The sequence below is a fragment of the Rhea americana genome, unplaced genomic scaffold (genome assembly GCF_003343005.1).
Source record: "Rhea americana isolate MKP2758 unplaced genomic scaffold, rheAme1 scaffold_19, whole genome shotgun sequence".
In the NCBI taxonomy this organism is placed as follows: domain Eukaryota; kingdom Metazoa; phylum Chordata; class Aves; order Rheiformes; family Rheidae; genus Rhea; species Rhea americana.
In genome coordinates, this window is record NW_028186038.1 from 4,849,086 (window position 1) to 4,869,345 (window position 20,260).

The 20,260-nt window shown below is 33.8% G+C and overlaps 1 protein-coding gene across 3 annotated transcripts in view; it reads right to left on the reverse strand.

Annotated features, from left to right (window-relative positions):
- The window catches only part of PPARG (peroxisome proliferator activated receptor gamma), a 58,663-nt gene that overhangs the window by 37,483 nt on the left and 920 nt on the right, over positions 1–20,260 (reverse strand). Inside the window, exon 1 of one of the 3 annotated variants that reach the window (XM_085302442.1) lies at positions 19,638–20,025. The exons of 1 other annotated variant lie outside the window; for it this stretch is intronic. In XM_085302442.1, the coding sequence (XP_085158568.1) occupies positions 19,638–19,668 (31 nt within the window). In that variant the 5' untranslated portion in view covers positions 19,669–20,025. Of the gene's footprint in view, positions 1–11,575; positions 11,620–19,637; positions 20,026–20,260 lie in introns of those variants that run through there. One more of the 3 variants, XM_085302443.1, reaches the window with a different exon arrangement.

The window sequence follows — 20,260 nt, forward strand, 5'->3', positions numbered from 1 at the left end:
TTATGAATTGTGCTCTACAGTTAAGTTACCTTGAACAGTTCAATTTCTCAAACTTCTACTGGACTACAGGACACATGCATGAAGAGAATTTTCCCCATTCTTGTTTACTGGTGACAATATAAAATTGATTATAATATGACATTGCACTCTATATTTTATCTCGAAAGAAAGTTAGGTGGAAACTTCTTAAAGGAAATTTAGCATTGAAGACGGTTTATCATGAGAGATAAACATAAAGCAAGAATTTTAAAGCCTGCCTATGACTAAATATTAGCAATTTGAGAAAACAGATACCGAAGTATCAACTATAATAATTCAGTTGGCAGAAAATCAGCACCAACTTTCTTCCTTTCATATCTACTATATTCCTTAACTTCTACAGAAATTGTAGGTATTTGTCTAGGAATTTTCTATTTGAGGTACTTTAGAAAGGCTTCCTGCAGACTGGTATGTAAAATCTTAGTAATTACAGAACACAGAACAAAAAACCATAGCCCAGAATCAGAGTTATTGTGAAAGAAATGATACCCAGAAGCCCTAGAACAGACTTGCATTCTTTCCGTAAAAAAAATAAATGGATTAAAATTACAAGTTGATAGGGTATAAACTTCCCTAAATATCTCTACATAGTCCTGCAAGTCAGTCTATCCACTGGACAAATCAAATCATTTTGTTGGTGTCATTTCCATTCCTGCTATCTGATATTAATTTAAAAAAATCACTTTATCCCTCAAAAAGAAAATATCACAATAGATGCATTTAGATAAGACAACATCAGGGTAACACTGTATAAGCATTCAAATATATACACATACTCAGCCATAGTTCACGGTTATTTAAGCCTTTTGTCACAGATTCACAGAATGGTTGAGGTTGGAAGGAACCTCTGGAGATCATCTAGTCCAATCTAGTCACTCACTCCTCATCAGTTTCCATGAGAAAAAGCCCCCTTTTCACAAGTTTTTCTGAGAATCTGAGATGAGTCTTTGGGAGTGGCATAGAATTCGATAAGAGACATTACCTCTAAGCTAAATGTATTTTTCAAGGGCAAAAAACAAGACATCCTTCTCTTAAGGATATAGAAATCACTTAACCCAAATGAAAAAAATGAATACTTCCCCCACAGTCTTCTGATGGAAAAGAAGACAAAATAAAATAAATGTGGAGAAAGAACACAATTTCAGCTTTTATTTCATTTCAAAATCATTCATGCACATTGAAAAAACTTAAATGTAACTTGGATAATGATATATTAATGCAAAATCCTGCAGAGTTCTGACTTTGTTACTGRCGTATAAACCTACTGCATTCTCTAACAAAAGATCTAGTAAGGTTCACACTCTTTCAACGTGCATGAAAACTAAAACAAAAAGAAAGAATTTGTCTGATACTATTTTCTTTTGGGTTATTCTTCCTTTATGTTATTAGTGTTCTAAGACTACACCTAGTACAGCTTGACCCTACTTTGTCAATCTTTTTGTTTTGAAGTGCTTTTTCCAATTCATCCACTGAAATAATGTTGACTTACTTTTCCCATGAAGGCATAAACATTATTATTACTTGGCAAGGTATGGAAGGTTATTTCACAAAACTCATTGTCCCTTGTCCTTCTTGTGAAGAGTATATCACCCTAGCATTTTGCATAAGTAATATTCACCCAGACAGCAAGGTATATTAATATTAATGTTTAACCAAACATATAGGTCTGGCAATAAACAGCACTAGTTTTGGAGTTCCCATGGCTTTTGCTACTGTTCCTCGCCCACAGAATATCTTAACACTTTAAAAATTGTCTGCGATGTTCTTCTTCAGTTTTTTATATTGAGTATCTTAAAACCACAGTGTCCATGCATAGCAAATCTCACTCTGAAGTCAGCTGAGATTTTGCTGTGCATAGTGACTGTATGACTGTACGATTCATTCTATTGAAGTAAGATGGACACTGGTATTGCTGTATTTGACAATAGACTTTCAAGAGTTAAAATTACATCATTTTATGACACCAAACAGAAAGTAGAATATCCACAGCTAAGAACAGTTTACTGTTAGGAACAATTTACTAGTGTACACTTTCAGAATCATTACTTTTAACAGTTGATGCTAAATAGTGAATTTTGTATATTTCTTTGTTTTCAGCTGTGAGGAATCTACTAAGGCTTGAGTGAGTCAATAAGGGCTTGGAAAACACTTTGTATTTTGTAAATAAATATTGTTGAGATCGTGAAGTGTCCATTAACTCTAAGCCAGAAAATTGCTGGGTGCCCTGCCCATTTTGGATTTCAAATTCCATGAAGCTCTGTATGTGAGATTAATAATTGCCTACAGAGATCCCAGTTCATATAAACTGTCCTGTTTTCTTTAGTAATATAAACTGTTATTCCTTTTCTATCTTTGACATAATTTGTAAGTTTTAGTTGAGGAGAAAAGTGTATAATCAAGTTCTAACCTCATGGCAGTAAGATTAGTAATTATAGGGTTATACCACGTTAACAGTAGTGGTACAAACAGAGGAGCTATGTTAAATTTTAACAGCATTAAAAAGAGAGGAAGAAAGAGACTGAGAAAATTTCAGTTCCCTTCCCTATGTCATGTGTTCTTGTCATCTTTATTTTCAGTATTCAAAATACTTTAAGAATTCCTTCTCCAAGTAACCCGAGAAGATAACCTACCCAAGCAAATTTTTCAGCTCCATGTCCTGATAAATAAATGTGTACACTGCATACACCATAATTTGAAACAAAACTGTATATTAGAATTTATATTACGATCTAAATTTATATAGAGAACTTCTTCCTCTTTTTATAAAATTTATTGAGAGGGTAAGGTAGCACACTGAAAAACATCATATAAATCAACTGTTTCTGAAAGGCGTTATTTTGAATAATTAAATGTAAATATTTTTCCTTAATCTAAGTATTGCCATTTTCACATACAAAGCATGAATTATACACCAGACTGTCGACCATACATTCTGGAATACTTAGGAACTAGACTGTTTTATTTTTAAAATCAAACATTTATCTTAAATTTATTCAGATAGAATACCAATAGTTAATTATGAAAGAAATTATACTGTCATAGCTTATTATTCTTATAAGCTGATTTGTTTTCTAGGTAAGCAATTATAGTGTGAAGAACTAAAAATTCTTACTCTGACTTTTTGTAAGCCTTCAAGGATGCTTAGGAAGCTAAATATCATGTGGCTCTGGTAGGGTATGTTGCTATATTCAGGAAGAGTTACTGTGGCTTTTTACTGTTCTGAAATAGTTCTAAAATATTTTTTATGTTTTTATGCCTAATCACAAATCAGTAATTTGCAAATTCACAGGCCCTGAATTTGAAGTAGGATCACAACATGAATGACTAATTTCTAAAAAGATTCAGTTGTACTTAAAAAGAATCATATTAAAATACAACGGAGATTAAAACAAAAAAAAAAAAAAAAAAAAAAGTCCATAAGAGACATCTGGATTACGTTCAGTGCCATGTACTGTAATATAGAGCTCAATTTCAGGAACAAGAACCTTCTCGCATTCACGGTCCATGCAGAATTCACACTGAAACTTTCTGAACTATCTCTAATCCGAAAGATCAGAAGGAGTCTTTAAAAGCAGACTGCTCCCCACACCCCATCGTTCCTGTCCTTTATATAACAAAGTATGTACATCTGTTTTAAATCTTATTACTACACTCTATAAAAATAAGAACAAAATAATTTACATTAGCTTAGGTGACCCTTTGCCAACAGTGATATAATTAGTTTAGAGGGATACGACAAGGAGAATAAGGACAACTATAATCTAATTCCATTACACCTATGTAAACTGGGAGAGCTTGAGAATTTAGGGCCTGGTTTGATCTCTCACCTTAGCTTTCTACTATAAAGTATGTCATCGCAGAATAGGCTAAACACCAAACCATCCACAAACCAGAGACTTGTCTTCACTGGGTTACAAGTCCTATCCACTTTGTAGATTTACGTAGGCATATCTTTCCAATTTGAAGGATCAATCTATAAAATGTGCATGGCATACTATATAAAACTAATATATTTAGATAATGGCTTTCTCCATGTTTTGAGAATTTCTGAACTCTGGAATAGACTTTCAGATTAAAACTGATATTGGACCTAGTTCATTGTTTGGAGCTATGGAATATTTTGTACAACTCTGTAATATGCTCACTGAGTCAAACAAGATAACTTGGGGTGAAATATTGACTCCTTTAAAACTGATTTCAAAATTCCAAACAACTTCCACTTAGTTTACATTTTGGGGGTGGGGGTGGTTTATTGAGTAGGAATTGTCTATCTCTTAGTCAGTATTATTGGTTAACATTTGAACAATCTATATTCAAATTCTCATTGCCAGCAGAAACATCTTTATCATACTAAAAAAACCTCTCAGACTGGACGTTTGTGAAGTCTTCCTCGAACATTCTAAAGAAGTCATTGGTCTATGAGCACAGATTAGGGAAAAGACTAGAAACTATTGACACCATGATCAGARTAATACTTAAATTAAACAATAAATAGCTTCCTCACATGTATATCAAGAAATCAGAAGAAGGTGCCAATTTCATCATGTTTGTCAGATTCAARGCCTCCACATCATCAATGGGCGATGTACTGGGAATCTCAAAGCACAAATGCATCTTGCATCTTGCCAGCTGTATCTTTATTTTGCTGTTTGCTCTCGGATGTTAAAAACACTCTGTTGGAAGCAGTTCAAAAATACATCGTTGGAAAATTGTTAATGCTCTAGTCATACAATGTCATTTCGAAGCTCCCTGGGAATTTAGATTTACACAGCTTATTAGGATATGACCTTTCCCTTGATTCTTTATTTTAAGATCAAGTTAACATGAAATTTCCCCAGTGGGAGTTGCTGTGCTTCCTTCACAGATAAGGAAAAGAGCAATGGCAACTCAGTATAGAGAGAACTTTCATACATTTCTACAGTACAGACAACTCTGTGGTCTTGACAGACATCCAATGCATTCCTAGAGGTTGAGAGGAAAGTCATGCGGTATATTAACTAAAAAAAAAAAACCCTCAGGAACATAACAAAGGTATTTCCCTGAATCTTTCACTCTTTTTTTCTTTCTTTCTTTCTTTTCTTTCTTTCTTTCTTTTTTTTTTTTCCCTGCAGTGTCATTTGAGATGAAGCTTTGAGGAATTTTTAGGGCCTATGGACTCCTTTCATCAGAGGATCAGGGTAGCACTGGCTGTGAGACAGTGTTTTGTTTCTGGAACACATTAATATTTCTCTGAGTGAACAATTATCATGAACTAAAAAAAGAGTGTTATAGAGGCAGTACATATCTTCTCTCACCAATTCACACACTTCAGCATTTCCATGCTGATTATATCAGGATAAGTTTTTCCTGGGTTTCTCATGAAGCTGACCAAAAAGCAGGAGGCTGAAAAATTAATTCTCAGAATCATCCTTTCTGGCAGGTTTTCACAAAGATTAGCGAGCATAGTATGGAACTCTGGAGTTCCTCGGTGGTCAGTGCGAGAGGCTCTTTCAGAGGCTGATTCAAAGCAGCTAAAATAGTCTCTCACTCTGAATTATTCTGTAGAGGAGCCTCTCTCCTTCAGTCTTTGTGATATGCATGGTCTACCAACTAGCCAATAACATCATTTAAATGCACCATTATATGCAGTAAACATTTTAGTAGTTTAAGACAGTTACAGTCAACATCTTCCATGATGACATGCTCAAGACTGCAAAAAACTAATAGCTTTTAATAAATTATTACTCAAGAGAGAATAATTTTCTCACCTAAAGTAAAATTAGTGGATCAATAAAGGGATTGATAAAAAATAATTAAATATTTTTAAAAGATAAAAAATTGACACCCAGACAAGATTTTTGCTCAACTACAGGTATCATAATAAGAAAGAAACTGATGATGAAATATATTTTTTTAAAAACTTTTAATGTCATAAGTCTGCTGACTTAATGCTTTGGCTAGGCCTTGTGCATATGATGTTCTTGTAATGATGCCATAGTATTATAACATAAAATAATGCAGTATAATAGAAACTCATCTTGATCACATTTGGATGTCATAGCAATGACATGGTCAGCAAAGCAACATACGGGTTCAAATAACTCCTAAACCTCAGCCAATTTATGAATTTCATTATAGTCCAAGCTTTTTTAATTAGCAAAGAAGTTCTTATTAGATAAAATAAATTTAGATAAAACTTTAGATACTGTCTGCAATTCTTCTCATAACAGTCCTGCACATTGTCCCACACATTACTGCTGTAATTTGGGCATACAAGCAAAATGTAGTCCTTTAATTTTCCTGCAACAGCTGTTACAGGGGAATGTCCCCATTAGTTAAATCTGCCTTTCCAGAAACAGTCCTTCCTCTTTCAATGACTGATATTGGTTTACTACTTTAAGAAGCAAGTAGCAGACAGCCTTAAAATCAATTTAGATTATTTGCAGACTGTAGGAGTTAATTTGCAATCAATCTGAGGCTAATCTGTCTCTCTTGAGCAAGTAAAACGTCATTATCTAAATTACTGGTTAAAGCCCTCTATGAAGTACATGTAACAAAGACCTAAACAAACCCAAACTAATGTGATTTACTGGATACATCTGTATAGTACACTGATGTCATATATATTTAACTTTGCAAATCTACAAAGTTTCTAGAAAAATGCTAGTAATTTAGACAGAAAAAAAAAAACCCGAACAAATCAAGAAAATAAAAATCTTACAGAAAGAAAAGCAATCTGTTGGCTAACCGCATAGCTAATAGCAGAGTAYAGCTGCAAGCATGTTCGAAAAATGATTCAACAGAAATTGTGTATCTTTTTCTACTCTGGTGACACAGAGTCTCAATGCAGATGCGTAGTGTAGGTGCTAAAAGTTTATTTACAGAGGGCAGGACTGAACATTTCATGTGAACACATACAGAGCATGATAAAGAGCTTTGTGTCCCATTAGTAATTTAAAGAATTGTGATTTGCTACTCCCAACACACCTATAATTGAATTCCTCAGTTATAAAATCATTCGTGCCAAACAAGTTCTGATATCTTTTATCAAGCCTCTTTTTTTCTTGTCATTTGTTAACATAATTCTTATGAAGCTTTTCTTCTTTTTATAGATACATTTGCTTTAGTTATAAATTAACCCTGGAATTTACTCTTGCAAAGCCCACGAACTGCAGGTTTTCTATTCTCTTGCAAAAGTTTCAAGCTTTATGAATTTATGATTTGGAACAATTTTTAATAACATTGTTATTCAAATAAAAAAGAAAGGAAATTTCAAAAAACTGAAAAAGTAATTAAGAATAACCTGAAAATGTTGGGATGCTTCTCTGTGCCCTTCTGCTCTGGAAGCCATGATTAAAGTACCAAAAGGTAACATATTTGCCTGTGGGATTTCTGCTGCTTCTGGTTCCTTGTAGCAATATTAACTAAGATAAAGTCTCATACTGCAAGATGTTTCTAAGGAGTTGCGTATTTCAGTAGCTCTTGAAGATGGCCAGCACCTTCCAAAGGTACTCAGAATACTTTGAAATTTAGACTCAAATGTGATATGAAATGTATTAAAAATGTATATTTAACAGACTGATTCAAATAACGGTCATTTTTCATTTGATAAATATAATCCTAAAGAAACAAGGTTTGTAACATTTGCTGGTTCCTACTGTGCGTTGCTGTTGGTCTCTTTCTCCATTTGTTCCCAAAAACTGTTGAAACCTTTGGCTATCTTCAGCCGAATCTGACTATAAAGTACAGAAGATTTATCAAAATAGGTGCCTACAATGTTGCTAATGTCACCACGAAAAGAATATCAACAACTTGAACACACCATGTATTAGGTATCAGAAAATCCAAATAGAAACTCCCTAGAAAACATATCTGTAGAAAACTAAGTACTTTAGCTCTACTGTTCGAAGAAAGATTTCTTTAAAGACAAAATATTAATTTTTAACAGCCAGGATAATGCACATACTATTTCCTTTATTTGTCCTTCTGTGCTACTCTTACCTTTCTTACAAATCATTAAAGTTTGAGAAATCTGACTTGATTTGATCATCATAAGCATTCATGATGTACATTTTTTTAATGGTTTAATTCCCCATTTTAGCTATGATTTTCCATGATGGAACACTTTGGGGAAAAAAAAGAAGTACCTTGAAGATTGAGAAAACAAAAAATGATTTTAAAGAACTTTGCATTTCTGGATTACTATTCTTGATCCAGTTTAGACTGACTGTAATCATAATGCTGTATACACTGCATGTAATAAAGTAGTGACTTAATCCAGTTTGTGGTGGGTTAAAAATAAYATTCATTTGTTTTTAAAAAGTGACTTTAAAATTTGTTCCAGCCTTAATAATAATGGAAAGAATTGAGGAGCCCTAGAGTGTTTTTCTCTATAAAGTTTTCATGCAGTGGGTTCTCACTTCTCATCTCCTATATTTAAGATATTAACAAGACTGATACGGTCTTCTTGCGAAAGTAAACAGAACTGCACACTCTACATGCTATTCCTGAGATTGCCTGTCAGTTATTTGAAGTTAAAATATTAAAATTTTMATCTTACGTCATGTTTTGTCTCTGATTCATCATATTTTTATTAATAAGCTGCTGCCTTGTACTCTTCAAAAAATGTTATAATTTATTCTATCTCTCTCTTCTTAAATACTCTGTGTGTGTAATTATCTATAGTAGGTCTTACCATATCTTTTTTTATGTCTTGACAAAATACAGTACTTTCTGCTCCTTTAACTGAATCAATAGTGACACAGCTGAAAAGATTTTAACAGTAAAATATTTATGTTGATATGTTGTAAAATATTTATGTTGATAAATTTTAGAACAGAAATGAGTTTTAAAATAGCAGCCACATTGTTAAATATTTTAGCTCTTAAATGTTTAAGTCTTTTAAAAATCCATGTTTGTTTTCTTTAGCTTTTACAACTCTGATTTCTATTTAATAATAATAAAAAAAAGTTCTGTTACATACAGTCTAATTTGGCCCTAATATCCATTTGTAATCTCATTCAGGCAAATGAGACGGTGAGCATAAAGGCCAAATTGCACAGGCTACCTGAAGAATCAGAACCATAAAGTTATACAGAAGTATAACCATCTACTCTCACACCTTGTGTACACATTTCATAACTTTATTTGCACTGTGTACTTTCACTTGAGTCAAAAGGAATTTTCAGAACAAACAAGTTGTAATGTATTCTTTAAAGGTGAGCTACAATGTTAATTACCTGTAATTCTTGGTATGGACAGTAGGACAGTAAAAACTTCAGAATATTTTTCAGAAGATATAATGATTATATAATTTAAAAATATTTTAGTAAAATCTGTTCAAGACAGATGTATAAATACAGAGAGAATTCTGCCATCATGCAAAAAGAGCTCTGATAATGACTCAACCCTTCACCAGAGTTTAGAAAATAATTTTGGGGACTACTTTTCAAGTGTTTGGGCTTTATATGCCTTATGCCTTTTATTTAGTTATAGGATATCCAAATTAACAAAAAAGATTTTCTTTATGTAAAAAGCCAATGGTCTACAGACTCTCCTTTGCCAGATATACAAATTCTAGTTTTGGCCTGTGGGCCATACGACCTCGAACTTATCAAGATATCCAATGTGTAAATCACTACCATCTTAGAGCTTAAAAAAAAAAAAAAAAAAAAAAAAAAAAGTAAATGAAACACTAAACATTACATTTTTTCATCCATAGACAAAAAGAAACTTGAGGAAATTATAATAAATCTGAGAAGCACTTAAGCTACTTCAGCTTCAGCTATATTAATAAACTAACGGCTATATTAATAAACTAAAGAGTACCAGGACTCACTCTCTGGCCCTGTTTGGCTTCATTCACATTATCACACTCTCTCATACTGGGYGAACATCTCCACGTGGCCTCTTGCAAATGGCCCACATTAATGACAAAAGCGTTTCTGGATAGCGTTTGAATGACTGTTGGTTGGATGAGCCAAAACTGGATCAAGGATCTTCCTAATTTAACAGTTTAACAATCCAGCTCCAGTTTAACAGTCCATAGCTTGGCCCAAGCTATGGCACTGTTTAATTTACTAGTATGGATGTAGCTTTTGAGATCAGTTAGACTTCTCTGAGACTAGTGAATATAAATTGCTTTGGGCCTTTTTTTCAAAATCACCAGTTTATTTAATTTTATATCAGCTTTATTTCTAAATGTGGTCCCACTTCCTGCCTGAAAGCTGGCAGTACATGTCGTAGGTGCTCTTAGCTTTCAGGAAGTGGAAGCATGCAATTCTGAAAGCATCAATATCACTGTGAATGTGAATAACTCTCTAGAACTCTCATAAATTTCACGAAACATGATTTTTTTTGTATACTCTTTTATTGAGCACTAACATAAAATGTATTTAACTATTTTTTCCAAACTCGCATTTCATTCCAGTGAAACATTTTATCTGTGCAAAAAAGGAAACTGCATTGACGGCAAACTCTAAACTACAAATTACTTTCTTGATACGCAGACAAATTGAGGAAAAGTTACCAAATGCCAGTAATTACCATCTAACAGAGGCGTTTGGCTACCTATCTAAGTGTCACAAGAAAAAAAGAAGAAATATTTTTTTGCTTCAAGAATCTACAACATACAAATGGCAGTATTACAGCAAACTGGGAATTGCCTACTATTTATCTCAGCTGATGAACAACTCCTGCTCTAAGACCACATAACTGCATATACTGGATATGACAGCTAGCATGAAATCTCCYCTAGCTTCTATGAGCTAATGTAATCCAATCGTCATATTATTATTGTAAGGTTTTTTCTCCAATTATATTTCAGAAAGTCTCAATCAGCAGATGCTTCTTTTAAGGAGCATATGACAGTTTATATGATGTGTAGTTCAATCAAAAACTAAGTCCTACTTAGTATTTTGCTGACACTGTCTTAACTTAATTTCTGTATTCATCGCTAAATGAGCACTCTATCACTCCCATAGTTCGGAAGCCCAAATAATTCGTTTTTCCCCACAGAGTAATTGCCAGGTATAATTACTAAATTCATTAGCCCTTGCTGGAGTAATTGTCAGGGAAGTGGCAGCCATACCCGCATCATTTTCTTCTTTCTACTTTTGTTCTAGGACAATACAAGAGTTTYTTYCTACTTTGTCTCTCTTTCTTACACTGGTTCTCTCATGTTCTTCACCTCAAACCTTTTCCTCTATTTATTTTTCCCTTCAAATAAGGAAGGGAGGGATGAGCCTGCTATCTCTCACTATTTTCGTGTTTTCCTACTTGTTCTTTAATCTAAATCAATTCTTTCTTACATTATAGGCGATCTACAGGACACTTTCAGCAGTGACAACAAAACGTGAGTAGCTACCCTTCTGTCTAAGGGTCAAGCTTCTGCAGAAATTTAAAACTGCCGCATGCTGTACAACATTGTGCTACGCCTTCCTGTTAATGGATGGGGGAGGAGACAGGAATCTGTTGCCTAGCCTGCGTCAGAGATTGTAGTCACAGTACAGTACATCAAATTTAGTATATGTACAAGTTATTGTTATTCTGAACTTACCTCAGACTTCAGCAATATTCACTGCTTGTTCTCCTGTCCTTAGTGACAGGAAAGCTGTCACTTGTTGTTAGCATATCAGATAGTTCCTGTTCTCAAAGGAGTAATAAATAAGGCTAGATTTAAAAAACAGAACAAACTTGGGCAGAAAAAGAACAATGAGTAGAAATGCCAAAATACAGTGAAAGACTACTTTATGGCATTGTCAGCATATCTTAAACCAAGAAAAGCTGAAAAACTCTTAAGAGACCAGAGAGAAGAATTCAAGACCAAGAAGGTTCCAACAATAAGCTTTAAACTTTGAGAAACATATTCAAACATCTGTATTTTTAAAGAATTTCCCTGCTTTTTAATATCTTCTTTGGCAAGCACCAAAAGGGATAAATAAATAAGGTAAAATAAAATCTTCCCACAGTCCGCCTTTGAAATTTCCTCTAATTAATTAATTATTTTCTTTTCTTAATCTTTGTCATGAACAAAATTTTTCACTATTCTCCAACTTTCTTTTCTGCTGGGCCTCTGCAGTTCCGCATTGGCCTTCGATCCCCGGCTGAATCCACCACTATAATTATACTGAATATATAATCTATATACACTATAATCATACTGAACAGCAGTAGTCTCTATTACAGATTAAAGATATTCTAACTATTCCACAGTATCACAAACCATAAACCATCACATAAAGCATATCATAACCTTACAAGTTACTCCACATATTCTACACGAATTTTGTTCTCTGGATATTTTCGTTTTTGAAGAATCAATGGAACACTCTGTTGATAATACTTTTATTGGTTTGTTTGTTTTAAGAAAACATAATTGATAAAATGTTCAGGAAGAAGTTTTCTGAGTTTTCACTTGATCTCTCACCCACTCAAAATTGGCACCCTGGTGACCCAAAAGAGAATGGAAAGAAATGCACATGACTTCCACATCCTCAATGTTGCATCACAAAGTATGAAACAGCATATTATGTACAGTTCAGAGGGCTAACGTGCTGTAAGTAACTTTTCTTGTAAAAACACAGCCTTCTTAACAAAATGAGTCAAGAAAAATTTGACAGATACCACGTACCAATTAACAGAACAACGAAAATGATGACGACTTCATAGATATAAGATCTTTTCATACTGGAATCAGTTACCATGCACTATGATATAAGCATGCTTATATGTTTTATAGAAATTAAAACATGAAAATATGTTTTGAGGAAAAATAGACTTTTAATAATTTATTTTTGAATTACTAGTTGTATTGCTGAACATTTTCTAGATGTCTGCAAGAACATCTGCAAAGAAAATATCCTTGTTGGAAGAAAAGCATATTCTTGATACTGAAGGTTTTTCCAGTACTTTTGCAAGCATTATCAAGCACTCTTGCCTACTTCAACTCTACTGCAATTACTATTTCTAAGAAAATTAGTAATCATGGATTAAGAGAGTAATTCCTCAAATGTCTATCTATGTCACAAAATAACTTGCATAATCTGCCATTTTTATCTCATCGAACCTAAATAACCTAAACTAGCGCAATCGTTTTAAGTGTGTTTTTTATATAAGGTATTGGATTACTATAAAAAACAAGCTAAACAAATTGTGAAAGTAGTTAATATACGCCACACCCAATTTAACTGGGTAAAGTTAGCCTGCTTGATCACATGAGGCAGGCCCAAAGAACAAGTCTTTGGGCAGTGCCCAAAGGAAAGCATGTAAGGAACCCTCTTGGGTTTCTTATTCATCACACCATAGTGTTCTTCTCTGCATCATGCCATAATGTTCTTCTCTGCATCACAAGAACAATTAACCAGTTCAAGACAATTGGCAAACTCATATTACAGCTAATATTCCAAGAAGCTTGTGATAGAAACAGAAATCATTTTGCAAAATAGAACCAAGACAGACTGGCAAATTAACTGTGGAAAGCAAACATGCAATTTGCTTGCAATAGTATTTCTTTCTTAGTGTGAACATCCAAGCATTATAAAGAGCAAGCAAGAAACAACTAGTTAAGCCCATAGGTTTTTTGGAAGTTATTTTGCATTGCCCTAATAATGAAAAATACGACAAAGCAGTCGTTAGAAACTTGAAACCTTTAAATAACTCTTCAATGCTAGCTTTCTTATTTCCCATTTTAAAGTCAGTAATTGTCATAACCTTTTGTAACATTGATACTTATTCCATAGTTAATTGTAACAATGCTTACTTAGCTGAGATCTTTACTAAAAATCCTACTCCAGGCCAACTTAGCAATTCTGGCCATAGTTCCAGAACCCATCTCCCCTTAACTTTATAATGCTGGTTATTTCATTCAGAGAACTGATACAATGCTAAATCCTCTTGTTTTAAACGAAACTTAAAGGTTCATCTTGTTTGTCATCTTGAAGCCATCTTCAGCAACAGCTGTAAGATTTGAAAGTGAAAGCATAGCTGCAGAACTTTTGTTTCCATACTCTTTAATAATGTTCCAGGCAAAACTCTTAAAAAAAAATCCACACCTTTATATGACTATTTTGCAATATGCAGTCATTTGGAAAACTCTTTTTATGTTGGCAAATATTACAGGATATTTAAAATAAATTTAAAAACTAGAATGCTTTTCTTAGTATTTCTAAACATTTCTTAAATCAAATAAAACATCATAATGTGTCTGGATTTACAAATAGCCATGTTAGATATGCTCTGTTTAAATATGAATGATAGCATCCAGGAGGGATAATAAAGAAGAATTAGAGTAAAACAGCACAGAATTTCAGCAACTGTGAAAGAAATCCATCCACTATTAGTGAATAATTTTAGAAGATTTGGAGAAACAGCTACATCACTAGGTCAGTGTATGGACTTTGTTTCAGACATACTAAGACCTAGAAGGAAAATGGTAGAAAAAGTAATTTTTCATTGTTCCAGATAGAATGAACATCTCAGCTTGTGGCCTCTTCAAAATTTCTCATTATTTTATCAAACATGCTCCTGAATAAGGTTAGGGAAAATAGATACAATTCTGTGTATCTAAAGCAACCTTCTGCCCTTATGCACTTCCGTACTCGCTTCTCTATTGACTTCCTTGGGTGTAACTGAAAATAAAATCTGGCTTTATGTTCTCACTATATTCCTCACTAGGATTCAAAATCAATATAGCTTTATACCACACTATAATATGCTTCTACTAAGCTTAAAAACTGAGATTCAGCATAAAATTTGTAGCTGAAATACCACTGTAGGGAACAGTGAACAGTAACTCCAAGTAAAACATATTCAAGATGAAAGGAAAAACTCTTCAGTTTTATTTACTGTAGACATAAAAAAAGTCAGTACCTAAACCTATCATGATGAAATATGTACGTTATGAAAGGCAGTAAATAGAAGTAGCTGCATTTTTCCACAAGCCCCCACATTAGATAGCACCACAAAGCACCAAGTCTAGGTAGTAAAACCTGTTTTTCTGACCACCCCTACTAGAAGATCTTGGTGTGAGTGTTGAAGCCTGTAATTAACATTTTTCTTTTCATAGTTCCTTTTTGGGGGTAACAGAGTGACTCCTTTGGTAGTCTGACATATATTTCAAACCACCATGCTTGAGAACTCTTTTCACAGCAATATTAAAATATTCCTCTAGCATAAATTTTGAAAATGATCAAAAAAATTGCATCATTTCATCTGTATATAGATAGCAACCAAAGTTCAAAGCCTCTCAACATCAAAATTAGTGCTACACAACTGTGAATATCTACAGCAGTTGCACAACATCTCTGTTCAATAAATCTAAACAAATACCCAAGTACTATGGACTTACAATGCAATACTAAAACATAAAATCCTATTTTATACAATGTAATATAATTACATATTGTGTAAAAAGTTTAAGAGCAGCTCATAATTCTGGGTAGGGCTACTTTGTGCAAATATGAACTTATCTGCTTAAACTCAGCTGAAAAGGACAAAAATCTATAGGAAAACTTCCATTGCTCGTACTTACTCTATACACCTATTCTTTGACAGCTAGAAGTGTCTGTATGCAAAATAACATATTTAGAACTGTAAATGTTTATACAGGGAAGTTAGAGGATGTTCTCCTTAAAAAAAAAAAAAAAAAAAAAAAAAAAAAGGATTCAGGCAACAGAGAATCTAAAAAGTGTCATATTCAGATTTGTGATAGAGAGGAAAGATGCAAGTCGTCATGAAATATTATCACCAATGAGCCATTAAACAGCATGGGGAAAGATTATGTTCATAGTAGCTGTTATAAGACCCCAAACCAAAATTGTATGTCTAATTTGAAGGCCTAAACTGATCCTAACTACAAAGTCTGTATAACAGTCAGTATTTGCTCAAAGTTAAAATAYGTTAAGAAATGTATCACATACATGCCAGAACATAAGGCAGAGAAATATATTACTTCTGTTTCACTGGCTTTTCTAAAACAACAGAAAGAAAAATATTTAAGGCTGTACTATAATATATATTTATGGTTACTTAACTTCAARCATTTAGTCTCACTGAGCAAACTCATCTAGAGTTGGACCCTGTATTTTCTGTATACTAAAACCACAGATAGACTTCAACAGTAATTGCATGGAAGCAGGCAGTGTACTTGATAAATTTCTAATGCTGCACTTCGATTGAAAACTAGACTCTGCTGAAACAGAACCTCCATTGACTTGAATGAAGCTGTGATATTTTTCTAGACTTTATGCATCTTACCGTAAAATAACATCATCTTTTTTTAATTTTGTGGAATGTTCCATATATTTCTCTATTAGGCTATCACCCAATATTCATTATGCTATGTTATCACATATTATATATAGCTTTTCTACATTTCTGAGATAAAAAAGGAAGTTATTCCATAATACGGGATTAAAGTATTAACTACACACATACATGCCTTACAGGTATACACAACCCCACATATACATACATCGTAAATATATAAAAGCATATTTGTGCCTGAACATACATACACACAGCTACAAACGCGTTGTTTTTAAAATTGCTAATTATCAACCAGTAGAGTAGACTTTGGGATTCATAGACTTGAATTCATAGACTTTGTCCTGAATGTGCAGACTGCATGGCATAAAGGTGATCTGCTTAGTCATGAGGGAAGGGGGTGGCTTATGCAAGTCCACAAAGCATCATCTGCTAGTTGATTACAGAAAATCACAAACCAGCTCTACTTAAATTCTGCTTAAAAAAAAAAAAAAAAAAAAAAAAAGGTATTTTCCTATTTATAGTCAAAGCCAGTAAATAGCAGGGTAAAAACAGCTGTATCTAGACAATAGGGTGCTGGTTAGAAGTGTTTTTTTTTTTTTGTGTGTGCTGTAAATTTGGGCATTTGCTATAATGCATATCACRAACTTTTCTGTATTTGTAATCATGTAGATTAGAGATGCTTACAACAGTAATAGATTATTACAGTTGTAAGGATACATAAAAACCTTGAAAGCATAAACCAAAATTTCTGCGTCAATCTCACTACTACACTGGGTCTCCAATGTAAACTTGTAACAGTCCGCATTCTCACATGATACATCATATGGTATTAGAGATACCGACAACCTTTTGAATGAGTACCAAGATGGCCCTAATCCTGACTGGACTGCTAGGCATTACTGCAACACAGATAATAAAAAATATCTGTAAAGTTAATATATCATGAATTTTAATTAGAGAATGGTGTAATTGTTTAGTTTAATTCTACAGAATGGTCTGTGGACAAATAGGCCAAATAATATATTGGAAGGTGAGGGAAATGGGGGAGGAAAACATGAATCTGATCAAGTTGTCTTAACTCYTGTGAAAGTTTTGAGAGACAAACACTGCAGACTAAGCATCACATATAGCTACTTTTCTGCTAAATGATTAAAAAAAGCCTACAGAAAATGTAGTTTCATACTTTGTGATGTGAGAAGAGCTGACTTCTTTGCAGCAACTGACAAAAGAGAAGTCCATGTTGCAGCAGAAGACCTCAGGCTGAAGTGGAAATTTAGCCTTTCCGATGGATGCCACCTGTATTTTTGCCTTCATATTTCCTTCTACCTATGAGATCTGAAAGTATCTCAAGCCCCACTCATCACAGGTGTTATTATTGCTAGCATCACAATCTCCTAGTACCTACATTTTCTACATACTTTGTTACTGGAATCTGATAGAAAGCACAACTGAAAAAAGACTGACTATGCTAACTAAAAAATAAATAAAAACAAATAAACAAAAAAYCCCAAATCCAGATAAAAGAACCTAAAAGATTTATCATTTCACGTAGGAATCACTTTATAGTTCATATTACCGTGAATCTAATTATCTGAAGACAAATCTTATCTCTCTCTCATTTTTCATTCAGTCTTGGGAAAGCCTCTACGGCAAAAAAAARGGGGGGGATTTTTTTCCCTCGTATGCTCTTTAACAGTTAAATAAAGTCTTTAGGAATTGATCTGGTATTTGGAAACTCTAGGTTCTGTTTGTTACATGGATATGGAAACTCTGAGTATCACAGTGTGATCTTTTGCTTCATATTATTTCTAACTTTTTTTTTAACTGCACAAGRAGGTAATTGATACACACAGAACATTTGGTATGCAGTACAGATTCCTTTTCTTAAAAATATGTATATCATTACGGAAATACAGCACAGAGTCATTAGGATTCATCATCCAGTATCATGCTATGTTGGGACAAGTCTGTTACTTAATAACTGTATTAGCGATGAAAAAATGAAACAAGCAGCAATAACTAATGGGAAGTATTCTGTCAATGACTTCAAAGGGATCCAGCATGGAGAATTTATAATTGTATTTTAATTCCTCTTGAGTAACTYGGCTGCAAACTGTTTTAATGTAAGCCAGAATAGAATAAAAGAATAAACCTTGAGACAAAAACTAGTAAAAGAAACTCAAATTCTGAATATCAAATAGCCACAACTAATGATTCACCATTGGACTAAGGAAAGACTGGTAGATATGTTCAATGCAATTTTGAACAGATTATTGGTCAAAATCAGAAGGAGGCCTCAGAAATCAAGATGAAAATATCCTTAAGTACACTTTTCATTACGAATTTTAGCCCAGCCTTGTACAAAATAGTCTTCTTTCTAATTTTACACTTTTTTCCTGTTTTACAATATAATTTTTTGTAAAATTCCTTTTATTTGCCATTGCTAAAGGTAGAAGTTTATACAGACCTTAACTGAAGCTGGACCTCAATTTAGTTTATTGATTTAGAACTCGATTTATGGCTATTTTCAAAAGTTGATGGAAAAGAGTAAAATTTAGAAGAAATGTTCATAGTGGATTTTTTTTTATCAGTGTCATAAGGAAAACAAAAAGCCATAGCKTTAATATTCAACTAAATTCTAATATTTTGCCACCTTCATTTTTTGTGATATTTTATTACATGAAATACACACATACCAGCGGAGAATTCTTCATGCAGTGACCACACTGTAATGGAAGTTTCATTGAACACTGACATTTAGTAAATGTTAATATCCAGTAATTTGACAATAAGGCATTGCTAAGAAGTGCGTATTATCTTAAGGCAGTTTACAGATAATCTGTGAATCACTAACAGTTAATGAGATATTTTACAAAACTGATACCCCCAAATATTCAAATTCCAAAGCTGACTGCGTAAAAATACCTTTAAAATATATTCTTATTAGTTACCATTCAAAAATCCATGTCAACTGTTTTTCAACCATCTCCCTCCTTTGACAAGTATGTTTATGTTGCACCACATGCCTTAACACACTGCTAGAAGTGATTTCTTATAATCTGATAATTAAATGTCCAAGCAATGTTTGCAGTAATTTTTAGTGAGAGTCAGGGAGAATAATAATGTAAAACACCACGTCATACAGCAAATTCTCATATCAGTGAGAGCACAATACCTGCAACACGTTTACAAAGRACAGCACTGAATACTATGTCATACAGAGTTACTTGGTGTACGCTGAGAATTTTTAGTTAACTAATAACAAATCATAGTAACCTTTTAAAAGTTAAATTACTGATTAAATTGTGGACTAATTGCTACCAGAAAAATATTTTTTATTTTTGGATACTTACTGTTAGGTGGAACATTAGAGTCATGTTCCATGGCACAAACTCTTTTAGCGATGGGACAGTAGGTCACAAATACAGGGCTAGCCCACACCCTCAATTATTTCACGGATAATTATGATTGATCCTTCTTCTTGAAGGGAATCTAAATCTAGAGTCCACAGTACATGGAGAAACTGATAATTTCCTGAGCTTTTCATCAGAGCAACTATCAGTCTTACGTCACTGTATTATTAATAAATACATCACTGTTAACTCAGCATTGTATTGTCATGTGTACACAGTGCCCCAGAGTTACAACACCACAGGAACTTGCGCTCTGCAGTTGTAGAATACCCTGGAGAGAAATGACACCAGGAAGATTACAAAACGCCCCTGCGAACCTGCGGCATGCCGTCAAGACACAACACATTTCGCCACACCATCTCGGCTGTGGCAGGCTCGGAGAGAGGCTCCCTGACTTTCGGCGGTTGGGAAATCGGAGGGGAAGAGGGAGGAAAAAAAAGAAAGAAAGAAAAGAGGCGGTGTTTCCATTCATGCAGGGCTGCGGCAGGTGAGCGCCAGCACCGCCGCGCTCCGCTCGCCGCGCCGCGCCGCGCAGCGGGCGGACACACGTGCCCGGCGCCTGC